Raw genomic sequence first — 23,938 nt, forward strand, 5'->3', positions numbered from 1 at the left:
GCCACCTCTTTATCCCAGGCAGGGGAGGAAGTACTCCCCTGCTGGTAGGCAGAGTGGTGGGTAATGTGAAAAATATCCTTAGGTACATGTGGAGAGGGAGAAGGGAACAGACCCCTCCAGCATGCATTGGCACGTGTGCCATAGGTTTGCCAACATGGGTCTAGATTATATATAGTCTATACTTCTTGGTCAATTTGTATGACTGTTAATGTGGTCTGACATAGAAAATAATTTATAAAAGCTTTCCCTTCTATTTTAATCAAGAAGATGAGAAAATAGAAATATAGATAAGTAATTACTTATATCCTATCATTCTTCCTTTTTTTGTAATAATAATAATAATGCTTATGATTTCCCCCAATTATTCCTACCCTCTAATTATCATTATTAGGTGAGACAAAAATAGGGTAGTATTAGTGAAGATGTGGCACATGTACAGAGCTGACACCTGGGGAGTTGCTCCGTTCCCTCTCTTCTTAGCCCCTGAGGATATTTTTTGCATGCCTCTCCCCTCTGTCCAGACCCCAAAGCAAGTACTTCCTCCCTCAGCTCTCTCTAATAATGGGAGAGGGGGCTCATGAGCAGCTTGAATTTGCTCTCTGGGCACTCAAACTCCAAAAAGGTCTGCCAGTGCTGAAATAGGGAGACACATGATCTCCTTTTCAGAGCCCATGAGGAAGAGTTATTCCCAGTAGATGGTGAAAGTTTCTAAACACTATGGTTTCTAAGTGACATGGTATTGATTGTAGCAATCCTTAGTGAGACATACTATTATTCAGAAGAGATTAGATTAATAATTTACATGGGAAAAGCCAGATAGACAAAGAATACCAAATTATGGATATTATATTGAGCTCAATAATAAATTGAGCTCAAAAATAAAAAATCAATAAATATTTATTAAATGCCTACTATGTGCCAGGCACTGTGCTAAACACTAGGATTAAAAAAAGGCAAAAGACATTAGAGAGTGGTGAGGGTTTCTGCACTCAAGGAGTTTGTAATCTGATAAAAATATGAATACATTGTAAACGATTTATTATAATGGCCAGTACATTGAGTTATGACATCTTGAATAGACATAACAGATGGACAGTGAGTAGGGTCTAGATTTGAAAAGGAGGATGAAAATGGACTAGACTGTAGTTGGGAAACTTTATAACATTTTCAATATTTTCAAACTATTTCCAGGCACAAATGCCCATCTTTAAAATAATAATAATATGATCCTGGTGATACAATCTAGTTGCAAATCACAGAACACTGTTATATACAAAGAATCAAAGTATAAGGTGTTCTTAGGACAGTGGAGAAAAGCATGCTGGTTTTAAAAAGTTGCAACTTATTACCAATGATGATGTGCTTAAGCTGCAGAAAAGATTATTCAGGAAATTTAGGACTAGAAAAAAAAGAGGAAGTAGAGTGAAAATGAAGGATTACAGACAGCCCAAATCTATAAATGTTAGAAAATCTAAAGGAAGTCCTTCTCTAGGGTATTGGATAGATCTTATAGGGAGGGATGATGGGAAGACATGGGCAAGACATGGGCATGCCCTGCATAAGAAAACATACATGACTTGGGATCTTGTGAACAGCAGAATATGAGCCCATATCCATGAGATCATGGATCTACCCAATACTGAAGCATTTACAGAGCATTTTATGGTTCACAAGCTCTTTCCTTACGATAACTTTGGGAACAAGGTCATTAATTATTCACTTAATCAACCAATAAGCACTTCTGATCTAGATGCTGGGAATACAAAGACAGAAATGTGTCACCTCTAGTAGTGACAGTAGGCCCCAGTAAAATCAGAGCCATTAGCTAGCTAGAGCCAGGCCCATATGATTTCATCCAAAGCACCTGATAAGTTCTTGGCTATTCCTAGTTGTTCTTGTTCTACCCACCGAAGCAAGCATTTCCCTGAGAATCTGGACTAGATGGTTACTCATTGACATATTGAATTATTATCCTATAGAAAACTCTGTCTAAGTTTTGGGGAGGTAAACAAAGCCATTGTACTAAGATTGTAAATCATTACTAACCATTGTCCCTGCAAAAAGCTTACCTAATCCCAGAGCCTGTGTTATTTTCTCTATAAAATACTAACTGTGATCAATAAACTTTTTCTCTGGCTGCTACCAGCTTCATTGGCCCCCTTGAAGAGTGTCATCTTTCTCCCCACATCTCATTCTCCTCACCCCTTTGGGACCCCCGAATGTTTGTCAGGACCCCTTAGGACTCCCTAACAGAAATGAAACAATTCCTGCCCTCAAGGGAATTTCCTTCTAGCCAGGGCAGGCAATGTAAATTTATAAATGGAGCATGTACACAGAAAAGGAAATATAAAATATACCATGTGAGTCCTCTTTAATTTCAGAGAGAGGGGGTGATGGTACTTTTGAAGGAAATGGGGAATGTATTTATATATGTGTCTACAAGGCATAAGAGTGGTAAGGGTTAGGCAATGGGAGTTAAAAGACTTGCCCTGGGCCACATAGTTAGGTCACTAGGTCACTCTGAGGCCAGATTGGAACCCAAGATCTTCCATCTCTAGGTCTGGTTCTAAATCCACTGAACCTTCTAGATGTCTTTTTGATTGACTGCTTGATTGGATACTAGGGATGAGTGTGTAACTGACAATATTTGACAATTGATTGATATGGGGGAGGATGAGGGAGAGGGAAGAGTTGAAGATACCTCTGTGACACTGAGGCTAGGGACCTAGGTGACTGGAAAGATGGTGATATTGTTAGTAGAAATGGGAAGAGTGGAAGAGAAGTGAATTTTGGAGAATTTAATGAGTTCTGCTTTGGATATGCTGAATTGGAGTTGGCAGCAGGAAATTGACTTGGAATGCCTAACAGTCAGTAATTAATGGGTGTATAATTATTATTATTTTAAATTGCAAAGTTTAAATTCCTTTTGAGAAAGAAATTTTTGGTTAAGAAGCATGCTACCTCTCCGAAACCAGAAAGTCAACTGTTTGGAGAAGACACAATTAAGATGCCTCCACAGACCACAAGCTGCACCAGAAGATCCAGAGTGAACTTTGGGATGTAGTGATTTGAACTGTGTAGGGTTTGAATGCATTGTTTTGTATGTATGCTCTTATACCAAAGGGGATTGCCTCCAACTGGCTTTTTGTCAATGTGCCTAGCAATCTTTAGTTTTGTTCTCTTTTCCTCTTATCCTCAAATTATTGTAATTTCAAAGTTGGTATGTTACAAGACCCATCGGAGAGACTAGTCTTCCTCAGGCCTTGGGGGGAATGTAAAAATGGAGATTTTGATCCTAGACTTCAATCCCCAGAAGTCCTTGGTATGTCCCAGAATTCCCTATAATCTTACCTTAGTCTCCACTTGGGTGTTATTGTTAAATTTAGGGGTTGAGACTGAATATAATAATTATTGGTCACCAAGGATTTTATTTATAAAATCCTAAATGAAAACACTCAAGTCAGAATGGAGTTTTATGGTGATTTAATTACAACAGGAATAAGAAATTATTAGAGGGAGAGAGAGAGAGGGAGAGAAGGAAAGGAGTTTAACTCAAAACCACTCTGGCTCAGGCTGAGCCAAAGTGGGAGTTTAAGGCCTTGGAGAGCCAAGGCAGAAAAGGGAGTCAGTTCTTATCACTTACGTGACTGATCTGAAGGAAAGCTGTCTGCGGGGCTCCTCTAAGCTCGAGCTCCCAGATCAAACTGGCATCTATCCCTCTCCACAGGAAGTTATGAGAACTCCCGAGGTTGTTCTCTGCCTCACTTCCTGCATCTCACATGTGCCAATGGTGGCTCAAGCTTGGCTTAGGACAGCCCAGGGGGGTAGTTAGTTGTTTCTTATTTGTCATTAGCTGGCACATGCCCGTGTAGTGTGGGTGTGCACATTCCTGGGTGCTGGACCAAGCAAGATGGAGAGAATTTAAAAATCACTTGGGTGAGATCACAATTAGTATTTAACTGGCAGTAATGCCTCCCACACATTCTCTCTGCCATTGTAATAATGTAGGAAGTATAGTGGTAAGCTATGCTAAGCTCGGTGATTTTGAATGGGCTAATCAGCCATGGGCACATGGTTTTTATTTGTATCTTCTTTATTCCTTGATTTTTAATAATCCTTAATAAACCTCAAAATATAATATATTTTATTATTAGAGATATAATTTCAATTTTACATGGGGAACTGAAAATAAGGAAAAGGCCTGGAGCTGCTCAGCATTGTGGGGCAGTAGAAAGAATGATCAATTTGGAGAATAAGGACCTAAGTTCACATGCTGGCTCTACTACTACTTCTCATGTAAATGGAAAATTACTTAACCCCTCTGGGCCTTTGTTTTCTCATCTATAAAATGGGAGGATTGAACTGGATGGCTACCAATTCTACCTTTAGACCGATGTTTTTACGATCTTTTATATAAACTGGTGAATACAGGTGGTAATAGAACCCATGGAAAATGGTGGGGAGGAAGAGAAAGGAAGACTGAGAGAGGCAGACATGGAGAGACAGAGAGAGAGAAAGACCAAAAACAGAGATAGAGAGAAGAGGAGCTATAATTAACCCCAAGAACCAGCCCTATCAGATTAAGTGTTGTCTGAAAGGTGTTCTGAGAAATAGGTCCTACCTCCTGCTATATTGGAGTTGAGGGTGATAGTGGAACAGTTTTCCCTCAGTCAGCATTAGGGCCAGGAAAATCAGGAAGTAGAAAGGAAGAATAGGTAGCATTTTAGGAACTCAGTGCAAGATAACAGGAACATAAGGGCATGGCATCAATAGTTAGTCTCAGAGAAATCGTTTGGGAGTAGATTGCAAATGGATAAGTGGATGATGGGAGTTGATCATTATATATGAGGGGTGCTAAATCTAAATTCTCCAGGCTAAAGATGTCCTCTCTAGACAAAAGCAGAACAAGGTAACTTGGACAGCTGAAAACAAGAAGATATTCCATAAATATAGTGATCTAAAACCTGAAGTAGAAGCCATTGAAATGAGGCCACAACTGAAATCCAGTGCCCAGAGAAGATAGTGATTGAGAAAACCGAGACACAAAAGAAAATAATCTAACTTGTTCTTGGTTAAGGTGGCCTTGATTAATTAACTTTCCAGAAATAAGGTAAAACTGACAGAAAGGCAAGGTTCTACCCTACCAAGAACCTTCTTCTATACTTTTTTTTGGAGGGGGTAGGACCTAATATTGTTATGTAGCCAGCCCACATGTGAGAACAGCTAAGCCGTAGAATCACAGAACATTGGAAGAGACCTCAGAAATCATCCAGTCCTGTCTCTTTCTTTGATTGTACCAGGCCTGATGGGGTTAGCAGTTGCAGATAAACTCATATTAATTGCAATTCTGATTTTTTGTTTTCAAGTCAAAAGGAGTCTAAGTTGCCAGCCCCCCATGGTCAAGTTTGTGTGTCCTGTTGACAATCCTCAAGCTGAAGGAATTGAATGCACCAAGACTTGTCAGAACTATGATTTGGAGTGTGTCAGCCATGGTTGTGTGTCTGGCTGCCTCTGTCCTCCAGGAATGGTAAGATACTCTTTCTTTTGTGACCAGAAGGAGAGGATCCAATGTGTCTCTTTTATTCTTTCCACTGTATCTTCCTGATGAGAACAATCAGCTGGACTCTTTAGGATACAGTGAATCAGAAGGCAATCTCAGAAATCCCTTCCAAATATGACATTCAAAGATTCTGTGGGATGGTTAATAAGAGGCAAAAAAATCCAAACAAACATTTGAAAAAGTTGACCACTTTGTTCCTATTAGATATTCAGACTTCAAGGAAAGCCTACTCTTTTGATTCTCCACCTAGCTCTCTAACCAGTCTTTCTCTGTTTTTCCTTTATTTCTACATTTTCTTTTTAACTACAAAATATGGACATCTCTTAAAATGATTATATCTTTAGCTTTTCTTCCCCTCAATCCACTATATTCTCTCCTTTGGAAATCTTATTTTTTCCCCTGACTTTATACCCTAATGCAGATTATTTCTTTTTCTCTCTCTATAGCTTTGAACTCTCTGCTGACCTCCAGAACCTTATTGTTTATTGTAAAAATAAAATTTGGCAAGTTACAAAAATAAAATATTTAGGTGGAAAAACTGTTCAAAACTGTTTAACTTGCCAACCAAGTTCAAACTGTTCAGATACTTTCGGATACTTTTGATAGAGATAATCAAAAGTATCCTCAGTGATGAAGTGAAGCTCAAATGTGAACTTCCCTTCAGGGCCAAATGCAAAGACACTAAAGAGATTCTTATTATAACAATAAAGTATTTATTGAAATATATAAGAATAAATAAAGGATTTCTAATTCTAAGGGATTCTAAATCCACCCAAATAAACTCCCAGGTTCCGCAAGGAACCGCTTCTCCTGTGTTTTACAGGTTAAACTACTCCTCCCTGATCTGACTAACCCAAATTTATACTATCTAAATAAAAACTACCGCTATTATCCTTATAAATCTTAACTTCACCTTCAAATTATAAAATAGCAAAGGCTAGCTGGTTGAGTCTCAACAAGAATCAAGTTAGGACTCTGAGTCTGTTAAACCAATCTATAAAACCCACAATAGATATTCAATAGTGTTTCCCAAATTGGGAAAGGAAATTCCCTCAGACTGCCAGAATACCACTGCCAGAATAATCTTTCTTATTTGTAGATCTATTCATGTCATTTCTGTGCTCAAAAAACCTGTGGCTCCCTATTGTTTACTAAGTGAATTTCTTACTTTTTTACTGGGCATGAAAGGCCTTCTACAACTTGGCAGCATTCTTTCCAGTCTTATCTCATTGATTAGTTTTCTGTGTTCTTTTGTGGCCCAGTTTTATGCTCTAAAATAGAATATTTCTTGTTTAATCACATACTCTGACCCTTCTGGACTCCACACTTTTGTTAATGCTATTTCTTTTTCACGAATGTTCTCATTCTTTTTTTCTTCATTTCTTGGATTCCTACATAGTTTTAAAGCTCAGTTCAGATTCCCCTCCTTGAAGTCTTCTTTCTCTCATTAATACCTCATTAATACTTTTCCCTTTTGCCCACATCTTTCTTTACATCTCTCTAGAGCACTACTGTAAGATTGTTTATTGTGATTATCAGTGTTTTGGTCTTATCACCTTCTTGGTAAGTTTTGATAAGGCCCAGATCCTAGACTATATCTTATCTAATCTAAACTTTTCTCTCCCTCAATATCAAACACACTGTTGGCACAGATTATGTACAAAGCATGATTGCTAGGGGGTGAGAATGTACAAAAATAAATAGAAAATGATTCCTGTTCTCAAAGAGCTTATGATCAATTTCTCTGTTTTTTCTTTCTTTCTGACTTGATGTCACCGATACTAAATAGTTACAGTATAGATGTAGGGTTTATATGGAGGGAATTTGAAAGGGAGAGCCCCAGTTGGTTTGTTATTGATAAACCCTAAGCATTTAGTTATCTATAGAATCACTAGAATTTTCTAAAGTAAGTTCTGATAGGAAGATAAAATGATGAGCTTATAAAAAGTCATATATTCCATGCTGCCCACCTTCTAACCCTTCTGAACTTGCCAGGAGACCCATTAGAGAATACTTCTTGTCAATTCTCCTCTGAGTTTTGTTCCCTTACCAGACTTCTGGAAAGACTGAACATCTTGGAAATATTGGAAAGGGGTCATATTGATATTGATAGTATTTACCCACCATCTATGGTGCCCAAGGGAAGCCTTGTTTTGTGATGCGTTAACATAAGACAATTATTTAGAGTGGGTGACACTTCAAATAAATTAAATTTGACAAACATTTATTAGATACTCTGTGTGAAGTTGGCAGATAGGTGGCACAGTGGACAGAGTGCCAGACTTAGAGTCAGAAAAACTCATATTCATGAGTTCAAATTTAGCCTCAGACACTTGCTAGCCATGTCATCCTAGGCGAGTCACTTAAATCCTGTTTGCCTCAGTTTCTTATTTGTAAGATTAGCTAGAGGAGAAAATGGCAAACCACTCCAGTATCTTTGCCAAGAAAACCCCAAATTGGGTCACAAAGAATCAGAAATGACTAAAAACAGCAACAATGTGTGAGGTACTGTGCTAGATGCTGCATAGTACAAAGACAAAGAATTCAAGACATTCCCTGTACTTAAGATGCTTGTAGTCTACAATCTACACTGAAGATCTCAGGCTCTAAAAGAACCAGAAAATGGGGGCTGGGGTGGCAAGGAGCTTCCTGCCACCTTCAGCATCTTGCTTGAGGCCTCAGAATCCTTAACCAATATAGCTTTATTCATTCTCAAATAATCTCTAGAAGAAACAATTCTTTCCATGTGAGAAGGGAAATGAGGCTTAGAGAGAGGAAAGAGGTTTTTAAGCATCATTTAGGTCATTGGATTAGATCCAGGAATAGGAACCACAAGTCCTGGCTCCTTCACAAAGGATCTCAATGAGGTGTCTTTTTTGAGGGGAGAGGGAGGATAAATGAGAATATATGTAATTAAATATTAATAAACATGATGTTGATTTAATTGGCTCAATTCCAAGTGGTGACCAGTTTAAAAGAACAAAATGAAGATATATCTTGGAGATTCCTCACCTGAGGCATGAATTCAAAGAAAAGAATTGAATACCTATAAGATAACTTGGAGATTTGTACTTAAGGTAACAGGTAGTATAATGTACTCAGCTGGTGTCCATTGTTGTTACAGATTGGATTATGGTTAGGTTCACATCATTAGAAAACCAGGCTAATGTGCAATTTGCCTTGATTGAATTAACCAGAGTAATAAAGGCAAAGTAATTCTTTAAGCACAAGTAATGTGCTGGCTATGGTACATACAGGTCACATGTTCTCAGCTGTAGCCATGAGGAAATTGTGGCTACAATGGAAAGTTCCAATTTGGGCTTAACTGATAGTTATTTGACCTACTTTCTCTCTCTCTCTCTCTCTCTCTCTCTGGTCATTCTCACTCTCCTCCATTCTATGATTATATATATGAAACTACGCTATTTGAGATTATTTCTCAGTTTTGTCTAAACATTAATGCTAGTCAAAAAGGGGGCATTAAGGAGGCAGCTGGGTGGCTCAGTGGATTGAGAGCCAGGCCTAGAGACGGGAGGTCCTAGGTTCAAATCTGGCCTCAGACGCTTCCCAGCTGTGTGACCCTGGGCAAGTCACTTGACCCCCATTGCCTAGCCCTTATCACTCTTCTGCCTTGGAGCCAATACACAGTATTGATTCCAAGATGGAAGGTGAGGGTTTAAAGGAAAAAAAAGGGGGGCATTAAGACCTCTAGAATAAAAAGAGCTAAGTCTTGAGGGAATTTAGTCAAAGACTACCCTAGAGTACCTCTTATATTTTAATTTCCCAAATTTTAATACCATACTTCAGTTTTGGACTCTGTTTTGAATTACTTCCTCCCCAAATGCACTAGCATCCAGCCCTGCACTGTCCCTTCAACTTTCTTGAACCTTGTTTTTACTGTCCTCAATACCCTCTCCCATAGTTTTAAGAATCTATCTTTCTTCCCTTTTGAAAAATTGGGTCAAATATTTGTCCCTTGTCTTGTGGCACTTTCCGTACTCTATTTTTCCAAGATCTCCAGTAGTGTTTCAGCAAATACATCCATTGATACTTTTTTTTTTCTCCCTAGAGTGTTTGGTGAACTGATTGATCTCATTGAAGGCAGATAGATGGGCTCTTGTTATCTCCTCATCTGCCTTGGATTTCATCTCCCTGTTTATCATTTCTGTTCTATCTTCCCAGGATGCTTGTCCTTGGTGAAGAGAATAGAAACTAATGAAGTGAATAGTTCCAATATTATTGTCCTATGCACCTTCACTATAGCAAAACCCTGAAGTGAATCAACAACCAAACCCACCTTTATCACACTCAGTTCCAGTTTTGGCTTCATTTGAAATTCAGAATATTTGACATTATCGCCTTTTACCTGTAGTAATCTTTGGTGTTGCTGCTTAGTCATCTGCCCTTGCCTTTATTTCTTGTTCATTTGCCTTTATAGAAGATGTTCAGTGTGTTCCTTGTGCATACAAAATAATGTCTTTAGACAGCTTTCCATTTTCCATTTCACTGGGATCTTTGGTGTTATGAGAATTTTGTTCTTGAGGGTGTTTCATTCCTGTGGGGAGGTATGTGTGTGCAGATTCTACTATAGAATTTTTGCTCATAGGAGACCAATTCTCTTTTCTCTGGATTCTTTGAAATCAATTCTTTCTTTATGGTGTAATGCCCTGCTGTGTCTAGGTTTTCTTATTTCCACGAAATGTAACGTGTTATGTCCTACTAGGAAGAATAAAGTGATTGGATTTGATGACATCTAAGGGGCAGGGGGTATAGTCAGTTGAGAATGAGCTGTCACATCTAGAATGGGATTTGCTTAAAATCACACAACTAGTGTCTGGGTATGGTTTGAACCCATATCTTCTTGACTCTAGGACTGGCCTTTTACCTACTGTCCCATATTGCCTTTAGAGAAAATACAGGGCATCTAAAAGTCTTAGTGTAGTTTTAAGCTTCAGAAATATTAATGCTAGAAACTTACAAAGATATCATCTGAAAGTTTATTTAAATTTATTTTTACTTTTTAAAATTTTGTGAATTTTTCATAATAAATTTAAAATTTTAATTCTAACACACAAGATGGAGGATTCTGCCATTAGGCATTAAGAGGAGGTCTTCTTGGTGAGCACTTCCATATCCTGATCTATTTCTATTAAACAGTGTATGTGCATGTATATGTCTGTGTGGTCAAGACTGCCATGTGTACACTAAAACTTGGTTCTTTGTATGACATTAAAGATGGAATTATAAATGCAATCTTGTCAGTCACTGAAGAGCAGCTGATAAAAATTTGTATAAAGTTTGAAAATTAATTAGAATGATGTAAATCAGTGATGTCAAACTCAAAGAGAAATAAGGGGCTACTAATCCACAAGAAGGATTTCTATGGGCCAATTATTGACTTAGTTTTAAAATGTAATAGCATCTATTTTTATATGCATTTTATTTATTTTGTTAAATATTTTCAAATTCCATTTTAATCTGGTTTATGATGCACTCAAGAATGTTATGGGCTGCATATTTTATACCTCTGATGTGGCGCACAAATGGTTAGGTTGGATATATTTAACCTTCCCATTTTTTTGGGGGTAAATTTATTATGTTTGTACTTCTGAAATTACCAAAACTTAAAACTGCACTAAGATTTTTGGAACATCCTATACTTGGTCTAAATTTTTTTTTGTTTGTTTGGTGGCAGTTCCCATGAGTAAGTAAGATCTGTGTTCTTGGGGGGCAGCTGGGTGGCTCAGTGGATTGAGAACCTGGCCTAGAGATGGGAGGTCCTGGGTTCAAATATGGCCTCAGACACTTCCCAGCTGTGAGACCCTGGGCAAGTCACTTGATCCCCATTGCCTAGCCCTTACCACTCTTCTGCCTTGGAACCAATACACAGTATAGATTCTAAGGTAGAAGGTAAGGGTTTAAAAAAAAAAATCTGTGTTCTTTTGCAAACTGCAAACTCAATCTAAGTTATCAATGTCCTATGGCTACCAAAAAGCTAATTTGTTTTTAGGCTGCATTAGGAGAAATGTACCCAGTGCTTAGTATAGTATCTGGCATGTAGTAAGCACTTCACAAATGTTTGCTCATTGATCAATTGATGGACTAGGTAGGCTGTAGTTTCCCTTTCCTTTATTATGGAGAGATCTCATCTGGAATGTCATGCTCTGTTGTGAGTGCTACATATTGAAAAAGACATTGATAGACTAGAAAGTGTCCCAGAGAGGGTTATCAGGATGGAAAAGGACCTGAGGTTATGCCAGTGATGGGATCATTTGGAGGAATGGAGGATGCTTGCCTTGAAGAAGAGCAAACATGAGGTGGGACTGGGGGTTAGGGGTGGCAGATGCTATGGCTCTTTAAGTATTTGAAGGGTTCCCATACATCAAAGGGGCTAGGTACGTGCCACTCCATCCCTGGCTATAGAACTAGGAAAAACTCACGGGAGTTGTAGCTTCTGATTTCACTGGACTGGGAAAACTTCTTAACAATGAAAAGTATGCAGAAATGTAATGAGTTGCTTCAGAGAACAGACCGTGAGCCCCCTCTTACCTGTGCAGTTTTTTTTTTTAAACCCTTACCTTCCGTCTTGGAGTCATTACTTTGTATTGGCTCCAAGGCAGAAGAGTGGTAAAGGCTAGACAACGGTGGTCAAGTGACTTGCCCAGGGTCACACAGCTGGGAAGTGTCTGAGGTCAGATTTGAACCTAGAACCTCCCGTCTCTAGGACTGGCTCTCAATCCACTGAGCTACCCAGCTGCCCCCTCCTGTGCAGTTTTTTACACAGTGGCTGGGGACCTTTCTTGTTCAGGCTGATGCCAGTTGGCTGGTTGCCTTCAGAGGATCTAGCTCCCTGTCTGGGATTCTCTATCGCCACTTTGTAATTCCTCTGTATTTTGTAATGCCGCTTTGTAATTCCTTTGTAATATCTCTTTGTATACATGCTCTTTCTGCATACATTTCCTGTTGCATGTTGTTTCTCCTCAGCAGAATGTAGGCTATTTGCGGGTAAGGACCGTTTTCACTTGTATCCCCAGAAGAAGGCCCTTAATAAAGGCCCTTTGAGTTGAATTGAAGCAATTTCCTGGGCCAATCATCTTTTGATCTTTGGGGTCATAATAGTGCCTGTTTTGGCCACAGGGTGGTGACAGAGTACAGCTGGCTAAATCAGCCATCACTGACCCTCCTGAGTGTTCACTCAGAGTATTCATGAAAATAGCAGAATCGGAATATTGGATTCTGTAAGGGAGATCACTTAATCCAGCTCTCCTCATTTTGCAACTGGGAAAACTGAGGCCTAGAGAGATTAAGTAATCCACAGGGACCACACAATAGAGTTCACAAAGCCGGTACTAAAACTAAGGACTTAATTCCAATTACAATTGTCAAATACTTGACATTAGGATAGTTTGGCTAGTATTTTATGATCAAAGGCCACCATGTTACTGGTGGCCTGTGTGATAACTATTGGAAAAAATGTTTTCAAGAGTCCAAGTTATCCTAAACTAGATTCAGATTGTCTTCTCTATCATCCCCACTCTCTATTCTTTAGTGCCTTTCCATTTCCATTTTACTGACGCCTTTCCTGCTGCCTATCAACACACGTTTCCTCTGTCCTTAAAAACATTTTCATTTGCTCCAATCATTCCTGCAATTTCTTCTTTTATATTTTTCCTTTTATTTTTAAGAGCCATTAAATTTTTTTTTGAGTTCAAATTCTTCCCTTCCCTGGTCCCTCTCCCAACCATTGAAAAAGGAAGCAATATGATATCAATTATTCATATAAAGTCATGCAAAACACATGTCCATATTAGTCATGTTAGAGAAAGAGCAAGAAAATAAGGAAAATGAAAAAGTATGCTTCAGTCTGCATGCAGAGTTTGTCAGTTCTCTCTCTAGATGTAGATAGCATTTTTCATCTTAGGTTCTTTGGAATTGTCTTGGATCATTGTCTTGATCAGAACACCTCTTTCCTTTTCTTGGTTAAACTTTTTGATAAAGCTGGCAAAACTTTATTCTTTTCTTATTCAGTTTTAAAACTTTTGCAGTCTGGCTTCGAGCCACATCATTCAACTGAAATTTCAGCATCACTAATTATCTCTTAATTGCCAGATGTAATGGCTTTTTCTCAGTCCTCATTCTTCTTAACCTCCCTGAAGCCTTTGACATTGTTGATAATTCTCCTCTTTGAGGTTTTTGAGACTCCATTCTCCTACTTCTTCTATTTGTCTGACAGTTCCTCAAATTCCTTTACTGGATCTTATCTCTTCTCCATTGATATTTTTTCATTTGGTAATTCTCACTAAGTTTCATGGTTTTAATTATCATCTCTCTGCAAATGATTCTCAGATCTATTTATCCAATTCTAATTTCTCCCCTGACCTCCATTCTCCCATCTCCAACTGCTTATTAGACATCTGAAACTAGAGGTCCTCAAACTTCAAACTCAGTATGTTTTGAAACTAAATCATTATTCACCCTGCCCCCACCCCAAGTACACCCATCTTTCTACCTTTCTTATTTCTTTCAGTTTCTCCTGAGCTCTAGGCCAGAATCACCAGTTGCCTCTTAGGCTGCTCAAATGGGACATTTCATAGACATCCCAAACTCAACATGTTCAAAACAGAGCTCATTATCTTCCCCTTTGCAAAAAAGAAAATAAAAACTTCTTTGATCTTTTTACTAGGCTATTCTCTTCCTTTCCATTTCTTTTCCCTTTCCTCCCTTGTTCCCTACCATGATTTAGTTTTTCTGTTAAAATGTCTTATTGATGATCTTTTTTCATCTCTATAACCATTTAGTAACTCTTCCCTCTCCCAATAGAAGCCCCCTTTTTGTAACAAATAAGAATGTATTGGCCACATCTGAAAAAAAATATGCTCTGTATTCTACTTCTAGTTTACAAGGAAGTAAGGTTTCTGCTTTACTCTCAGTCCTCTCAAGTCTGTATTGGTTGTTTCCCATTTCATTGTTCAGAAGATTTTCAATGTTTTTCTCCTTTACATTATTGGATCACTTTACATTAGGTCATTTAAATATACATCACCAAACTCATCATCTTTTCCCAAAAGTTCACCTCTCTTCTGAACTCGAATTTATAAATGATAGAATTTAAGTGCTAAGAGGTATTATACAAAGCTCTGGGGATACTAATAATAGAAAAGAGAAAAATCCCTGTGCTTATGGCACTTATTCTATTGGGGAAACAAAAAGTATAGGGGAGTGGTGGCCAGGGAATGGTGAAATCTTGGGCATGGTAAGCAGAGCCTTAAGATGAATGGATGATGCTTGTTTTCTAGAAGCAATAGAGATGGAAGAGGTAAGGCCAAGGGGGAGAATATGAATATTGGTAGCGTAGCAGTAAAATGGGTGACTAGGGCTGGCTTGATGTAGTGAGCTCCCACCCAATCCAGCTGGCCCCAAGATAGGAGCTGGAAGTTCCTTTGGGATGCTACAACAGAAGGCATAGGAGCCCTGTTTTTGTGAAAGGCACTTTCACTCTTCTAGGCGCTCAAGTTTACCCTTTCAGTGCCATCTTTCTGAGCTTTAGTTTTTTCACCTGCAATCTGTAATTAATCATGACCTGCTTCATGGGTAGGCTTCTGTGAGCTTTCTTTTTGTAAACTCTCACTGGCCACGTTAGTCAATTTTGTGCATTGGTTTCAAGGCAGAAGACTGCTAAGGGCTAGGCAATGGGGATTAAGTGATTTGCCCAGGGTCACACAGCTAGGAAGTGACTGAGGTCAGATTTGAACCCAGGAATTTTTGTCTCTAGACCTGACTTAAATCCACGGAACCACCAAGTTGCCCCCCCATTTTATTAAAACAAACAAACCAACCCTTATCCTCTATCTTAGAATGGATACAAGTTTTGGTTCCAAGGCAGAAGAGTGATAAGTTTGGGCTAAGCGACTTGCCCAGAATTATACAGCTAGGAAGTATCTGAGGTCAGTTTTGAACCCAGGTCCTCTCCATTCCAGCTCTGGGACTCAGTTTACTGAGCCACGTAACTGTCCCATGAAGTAAAATTATTAGCATACATTTTTTTTGTTAATACAGACTTGACTAAACTGACTGTATATAAAGAATGAAAAGATAGTAATTATCCAAGACTAAATATATAAGCATTAGTTCTATACTTGGGTGGAGGGAGAGAGACAGCCTCAGAATCCCAGGGTGATTTAATTCAACATAATGATAATGATAACCATATTAACATGTTATATAGTGCTTTTCTTGGCATGAAAAGAACACTAGCTTAGGAGACCAGGGGTTAGAAGGCCACCTCCTAGTTCTGGGAAAGTCATTTCATTTCTCTGGATCTGATTTACCACATTTTTAAAATGAGGCGATGATCAGATATTTAAGAATGATGGAATGACTCATTGGAGGTCACAGCCTAGATGGCCTTGAAGTTTCCTTCTGGCTCTGATATTACAGAGGCAGCTTGGTGAGTGGCACAGTAGACAGAGCATTGGGCATGGAATCAGAAAGATTCGAGTTCAAATCTGACTGTGAACACTTACTAGTTATGTGACTATGGGCAAGTTACTTAACCTCTATCTGGCTCAGTTTTCTCATCTGCAAAATAAAAAGAACATCTACCTCCCAGGGTTGTTGGAAAGATCAAATAAGATAATATTTATAAGCACTTGGCAAGGGTGTTAGCTATGATGATGATGATGGAATCTCATAGCCAGAAGGGTTCTCTGGGACCACCCATTAGTTCAACCTGGACCTGCATGGGCATCCCCTCCCCACCACATCTCCCCAAAGTGGTCATCCAGACTCCAAGTAAAGACATCCATTCGCTTTCTGGGAGGCCATGATTCTAGTCGATCTAGTTTGTGATCTGTTCTGGTCCAGATTTGAATTCCTGGAGGTTGAGTCTGAACCCTATTGACCCTGAGAAAAAAAATATACATCTATCTATCTATCTATCTATCTATCTATCTATCTATCTATCTATCTATCTATCTATCTATCTATCTATCTATCTATATCGTGTGTGTGTATGTCCTTTCTATAGCACAGATTCCCCAGAGAATTGGCCACTAATTCAAAACCCTTTTTTTTTGTTGCATTTATCCCCTCATTCCAAAGACTAGGATAAAAGCCTTTAGAGTGGAGAAATCGTTGGCTCAGAATAAATCTATGAGTACATTTTAAATTGTTCAGTCTTGGGATTAGTACCTCTAACTTTATCCCACAACCAAGGCTACCCCATTATTGCATCTCCGGTGTTGGTTAGTGGTATATTCTATCACAGTGAGGTTTCAGGTGAGTCACTGTTACCCACAAAGCTTTTGGGTTCTGTCTCTTTTAGGTCCGACATGGAAACAGATGTGTTGCCCTAGAAAGATGCCCCTGCTTCCACAAAGGCAAAGAGTATGCCCAGGGAGAAACGGTGAAGATAGACTGTAACACATGGTAAGGTGTATTGTGGGGACAATGGAACCAGGAGGATAGGAGAAAGGGGCTTTAGGGAATGAAAATGAGTGGGGAGGAGGGAGGGAAGATGATAGGAGGCATCACAGTGGCAACTGCAAAGAGGGATAGTACATTTAAGGACTTCTCACATTTATATTGCAGGAATTTAGGCACATTCTCCCCTTCTCCCTGCCATGATTCAGATTTGTCATCTGCAAAATGGAAAGAATTTCAAGTAATTGTTAAAGAATACTTTTATCATCTATAAATGTCACAGAAACCTAGTACAGTACGTATACTCTGGCCTTCTCTCATAGAGCCTGACCTGTTACATCACTTCTTAGGGTTCCAGAGGGGCAAACTGAGAAGTTGGACTCTTCTTCTCTACTGCTCTTGTCCTGAGACCTCATTAGTTATGTTCACCCCCATTGTTAGGAGGACCAGTGACTAGTACCCCAGTTCCATCCAAACACTGAACTTAAGCTAATTTAAGTACAAATTAACTTTAAGAAGGATATTTACTTCAAAAGTTTTACCATAAACAATTTAAAAACACCTCTCCTAACAAATCAAGAATACAATCTCCCCTTCATCTTGGGGGGATCAGACTTAAAACTTAGTTCAATTCCTAGGTAACATTGGTTGCTACGAGTTCCCTTCCAAAGGTATCAATCTGGCTGGGCTAGATTCCCAAATGTCAACCCAAAGGTTGCTCTTTGATCCTTGAGGGTACTGATGACGGAGCTGACCACAACCTTCGGCCTGGATTGCGATGCCCAGATTTCTGTGATTCTCTTTCCTAATCTGTCTCTAACCTTCCAAGGTCAAGGTCAGAGACTCCCCTTCATTCACTGGGCATCAGGTGCAAAAGGATCCCCAGATCTTCCAAGAGCAAGGAAGTAGTTGAAGCTGAAGTCAGGCTAGCTTTTGAATGCATCCATGGCCAATCAATGAGCTTCCTCTTTTCTATGTGTTTAGCCAAACAGAACCAGCTACAAAATGTCTACACATGCTCCATAGTCTCTTTAGTGCATTTTCCTTACTTGTGATCATCATTCTCCCAGCATCCTCCATATGAAGAAGTTATATCAGAGAAGCAAACTGATGGAGTCTGTGTGTGTTCAAGAGCCCCATTATCTCAGGCTTGGAAAGACCTCAAAAGGCATCTAGACTAATATTCCAAAGCCTTATTGTGATATGGAGGTAAAACCTAGACTCTCTAGGTCTATGCTGGATAAGTGCAAACCCTGGCGGGTCTTCTCAATCTGTAAAGGCTTCAGGTGTGTCTGCCCTGATGTGATCTTTGTCCAAAGACATGCATAAGTTCAGAGAGGCCCATCACTTGAGGGAAGGGGTCTGGAGGGTGGAGATACTTGGTGACAAGATTGTCTGCCAAAGTATGGGCGCAGGGGCTGCTCTTCCCACCATTGATGCAGAAATGATAGAGGAAGAAGTCATATATCCTTGAAGTACTGAAGAGTCATTGTCATCAGTGTTTGTGTGTTTGATCTTCCGAATATTGTTCTGAGTTATGATGTCTACAGGGAAATTGAGGTCAAGGCAAGTTAAATGATTTGCTCAACAATAAACCATCAAGTTGATGACCAAGCTGGGAATAGAACCCAGGTGTTCTGACTTTGAATCCTTTGTCCTTTTCCCTATTCTCCTTGACCTTCCACCCCATAAGTACATGCTGAAAGGTCTTCCCTATGGAGTGCTCCAAGCTCTAGAAAGGGAGTTGAATAATTCCTTAGGAGAGCTATAGATCTTTCCCCTCTGAAGCTTCTCTCTTCTCCAGTTGTATACATTTCACTGTCAGCTTCTGAAGCATGTTAAGCATCATTGGGGATGCGGTCCAGAGAGGCTGTGACTACAATTTGGAAGGGATTGTAGTTTTGCTTTTTTCTAGGCCTGAGGCCTCTCTGATATTCATTGAATTTACAGGGGTTGGATTAGTTGAGAGAAATTGCTTTGGGAGAGTTTTATGTCAGAAGACAAATCTCTTCAGATTTAAAGCTATTGATACCACATCACTCAAGGGCTAAATTTTCCCATTTGTAAAATGAGGTAGTTGAATTATTTGGCTTCTGATGTCCCTTCCATCTCTGGATCTAGGGGCCTATGAAGGCTCACATAGCATTTTTCTCATAATAATCCCATGAGGTATATTGTATAAAGAATATTAGCCCTATTTTACAGATGAGAAAACTGAGGCTCCAAAAAGATTATTTGACTTACCTGTGGCATGTTGGAGAAGGAAATGGCAAACCACTCTAGTATCTTTGCCAAGAAAATCCCAAATGGGATGGTCATGAAGAGTCAGACATGACTGAAAGGATTGAACAACTACCCCCAGATGATCATGTAGCTGGCAAATATCAGAAATGGAATTTGAACAAAGACCTTCCAACTCTAGGTCCAGCACTCTCTCCACTGTCATACTGCTTTCCCCTACACTATGCTGTCTGTTTTCTCTGTTCTTCCAAGTGTGTGCCAGAATAGAAGATGGGATTGTACAGACATGGTGTGTGATGCTACCTGCTCAGTGATTGGCATGGCCCACTACCTGACCTTTGATGGCCTCAAATACACATTCCCAGGCAAATGTCAGTATGTGTTGGCACAGGTAAGAGCCAGGGGTGGCAGAGGAATATTTCTTTGTGGGTGTGGAAGGGGAGGTGGGCACTGCCTGTAATTTGGGGGATTTTCATGTGGATTCATGAGCTGCTCTCTGTAGAGAAAAATCCTATGGGTCCATTTTCTATCTCTCCTGAGAGGGGATCCTTGATGTGTGACAGAAAGAATGTTTAACTTTCAGAAGACCTGGGTTTGAATTCCAGCTCTGATATCACCTGTGTGAACATAGGCAAGCTGCTTAATCTTTTTTTAAGCCCTTAACTTCTTAGTATTGATACTGACCATTGGTACCAAGGCAGAAGAGTGGTAAAGGCTAGGCAACTGGGGTTAAGTGACCTACCCAGGGTCACACAGCTAAGAAGTATTGAACCCAGGACCTTCCCACTCCAGACCTGCCTTTCTGAACCACCAAGCTGTCCTGCAAGCTACTTAATCTTAATGAGGCTCTGTTTGCTCATTTGTAAAATGTGGATAATAAGGTTTATTGTTGCAAGGAAGATACACCAAATTGTGCTGAAACTTGCCTGGGAATGTATATGACTCGAAGATGCTTTCCTTTTCTCCAGATGAATTGATACAGTCCACCCTGAAGGCAGGGGGACAAATAAGATGGCCTCGGAAAGTTGCTTCCATCCTTTTGGTCCTTCTAAAAATTTCCTTCTTCATACAGTAGAATTCAGGGGGAGAGTAGAGAGAGAGATGTGGGAGCTGGGGAATAGAAAGGTTAATATTTCCCAATGAGAAGTGAGACGAGCCCTAGAAGCCTTGTCTAGCGGGTGGAGGGTTGATAAGCTCTTCTCTCCTTGACTTTGACCTTGACATTAGTTCCTGTGATCCTTGGGTAACCAAGGATGTATGCTAGGCATCACGATAACAAGGGTGAGATAATTTTTCCTTGAGAAGCTTTAAACAAATCTGGTCTCACTGCTTTTGTCCTTGGGAGTAATCTGGAAGAAGCAAGACAACTCAATCCTAGACTCAAAGATTGAAAGAGTTCAGAGCTAAGAGAGGTAGCCAGATTCTTCTAGATTCTTTGTTAATACATACCTCTCAAAGGTGCCCTTTGGTAGGCATCATTAAAAAAAGGTAGACGGAGCAGCTAAACAAAACAACTTCACTCCTTTATTGCACCAGCTTGGGTTAATGATATAGCTAGTAGCCTGGGAATCATGCCAAAACATATTAAACCTATAACGTCTTCACTGCTTCTTCAAACACATCTGTTACCATTGATAATGTGCTCTGAGTAACATGTATGAGAATCTTCCCATATGTGGTCAGAGAAAGGGAAGAGGTGGGGGCCGAGAGGGAGATGGACACTTTGTTTAAGTCAGCATAATGACCTTGTTTCAAATTCTCATTCCAGTATTTACTATGTGCCTGGGTGAGTCATTTAACCTTTCTTCCTCTCAGTTTCCTCATCTGTGAAATGGGGGCATATTTACACCAATTTCATAGTGTTGCTGTTAGGGAGGTGCTTTGCAAACCCACAAGCCACCCAAAACTTGGGCTCTTCTTATTCCCATGCTTTCTAGGACCATTGTGGTGGCAACCCTGGAACCTTTCGGATCCTGGTGGAGAATGAAGACTGCAGTTTCTCCTCAATGAGGTGCAGTAAACAGGTCACCATTCTGTTTGAGGAAGGAGAGATTGAGCTCTTTGATGGGGAAGTAAGTATCAACCTCTTTCCTTTCTACTTTGATTTGTTTTGAATCTTTTGCTCTTTTATCATGGTTGAATGGAATGGCTTTGGAGTCAGAAGACTTTCATTCAAATCCTGCCTCTGACACAAACTAGTGATCTTTGGAAGTCATTTAGCATTATTTGTAAATTGAGGCATTGGACCAAATGGACTCTGAGGTCCTTTTAAGCTCAAGATCTATGATCCCAAGAAGCATGTATTCATCATCATTTTTATTTATTCATTACTATTATTATTAGTCCATGTATAGTTATCTTTGCTAAATACTGAACAACAGGGATTTGATAAGCCCAGTTCCAGTCCCCTATTTGCTGCTAGATTATTGTGTTATTAGATCTGGGCTTATTAATTTGGTTAGCTTATATTGATGCTAATAGAACAAAGGTCAAGTGTTCAAATTTTCCAAGGGAGGGAAGGAATAAGCATTTTGATAGTTCCTATTATGGACTTGGCATTGTGCCAATCCCTTTTATCTTATTTGAGCTAACACTGCAGTAGGTAGGTGCTAACATCCCTTTTTTATAGTTCAGGAAACTGAGGTCAGCAGAGGTTAAGTAATTTACCTGGGATCACATAGCTAAGAAGTACCAAAGACTAGGTTTGAACTCAGGTTGGCCTGACTCTAGGCTCAGCTTTATTCACTGCTTACTTTCTATTTGATCTCTGACCACAGAAAGCCCTAACCAAGATCTGCCTGTTTTCAAATGAGTAGCTCCTTAACAGGGACCCCATGGGGAGAGTATGGGGATTTTAGTGCAAATCTTAGGGACACAACTACCCAAGATAGTGCTGGTGAATAAGAATCTAGAAACTCAGAGTGGGAAGGAACTTAAAGGTAATCTAGTTCATCTAGGTCTAAGTAGGACTTCTCTTTAACATTACTTTGGAGTCAAAAGACATGGGTTCAAATCCAGACTATTGTTTACTACCTTTAGGACATTAGTTAAGTTATGTAACTTTCTTGAGTTCCATCTTTTTCCCTGTAATATGAAAAGATCTGGACTCTGGGGTTTGCTGGAACCAGTTCATACCAGTTCAAGAGAGTCAATTATTACATTTTCAGTGAATATTTATGTCCATGACATTTGCAAACACTACCAATCAGAGCCTGATTTGCTCTTTTATTGATTGCCTGTACTTAAGACTATAGGTCACACATGAACATTATTGGTATATAACATGTCGGATATGTTATATAGTACAGAGAACAAATAAAAATATATAATCCATATAATATATATATAGTGCAAATTATACATTTATCTACTTTGAGGGCCAGACCTTCATTGCCTAGTCTCTCATTACATACTTAAATTCCACGTCTATACATGTGTATCTATGTTTATTTATATGTAAATACATAGAATGATATATAGCATGTGTTCTTTATAAGTTTATGCATATATATATAACAGATATGCTCTATAGAGTATGTATTCTGTGATACTGCATATGCTTACACATCTCATTATATGATATTTATATTTAACATATATAAGTATATATATTACATGTGTATATAAATGCCATATATGACATACAGGGTACACACATGGACTATAAATGGCATGATAAATATAAATATTGGCAAACTGGAAAATATTTCTCTTTTTGATTGAGATGAAAAAATATCGTCATGCTGAACACTAGAGTTGGAAATATGAAGCAAAGACAATTATGGCCCTTAGGGAGCTTACATTCTAATGGGGGAAACACCACCTAATGCCAGGGAGAGGCATTTTGGAAAGTTACTGTAATGAGGAGTGGAGCCTTGGGGATTAGATGACAACTCTTTTAGTGACAGTGGCAGAGTTGATTTGATTATGCTTCAAGGATTAGGTGGGGGAATAGGGAGGAAAGGATATGTGCACAGCCATGGGTGGGTGGCAGAGGACAACATGAAGTGGAATAAGGATGGGGTTTTCCTGAAATAGTGTTTAGGGTGAGGTAGTTGCCAATTAGGGCAGGAGTTCCTTTAGGGCAGGTTCTTGGTTAAATATAATTCAGAGAATGATCATGTATTTTTCCAGACTCTTTTGATTAACCACCAGATGGACTATGAGTCCAGCATTTGGGGGATTTGGGAAGTGGACTAACACAATTATGTTATAGGTAGATACTTATTTAACAGGCTATATTAATGGTATCATCATCCCATTAAAAATAAAGACCCATTTAGGAACCAAATGCATTCAAATAACAACGTCGTTTCTAAGAGTCCCTTTTGGTGTTGGTGTGGCTGCTGTGGGTGCAGGCAGGTGGTACAATGGACACTCAGAAAAATGAATCTTCATGAATTAAAATCTGATCTCTGATACTTGCCAAGTGATCCTGAGCAAGTCAATTAACCCAGTTGCCTCAGTTTTTCTTCTATATAATGAGCTGGAGAAGCAAATGGCAAATCACTTCATCTTTGCCAAGAAAACCCCGAATGGGATTATAGAGTCAGACATGCCTGAAAAATGATTAAAGAGCAAACTGAGGCTGTTCCCTCAATTGTTTTTCTCACAACTTTGATATTATTATTAAGATTATTGTCATTTCCCTCTCTGTTTTCCGAATATGGTACATATAACATGGACAGCCATTGTTTTGAGGGGCAAAGGACTAAT

The 23,938-nt window shown here is 39.3% G+C and overlaps 1 protein-coding gene across 2 annotated transcripts in view; it reads left to right on the top strand.

The window, feature by feature from the left end:
• Positions 1–23,938, top strand: part of VWF (von Willebrand factor) — a 229,350-nt gene that overhangs the window by 114,877 nt on the left and 90,535 nt on the right. For both annotated transcript variants that reach the window (XM_056797289.1, NM_001246274.1), the window contains 4 exon segments: positions 5,367–5,527; positions 16,884–16,987; positions 19,475–19,613; positions 21,160–21,294. In XM_056797289.1, coding sequence (XP_056653267.1) covers positions 5,367–5,527; positions 16,884–16,987; positions 19,475–19,613; positions 21,160–21,294 — 539 coding nt within the window.

Source organism: Monodelphis domestica, chromosome 5 (genome assembly GCF_027887165.1).
Source record: "Monodelphis domestica isolate mMonDom1 chromosome 5, mMonDom1.pri, whole genome shotgun sequence".
NCBI classification, from domain to species: Eukaryota; Metazoa; Chordata; class Mammalia; order Didelphimorphia; family Didelphidae; genus Monodelphis; species Monodelphis domestica.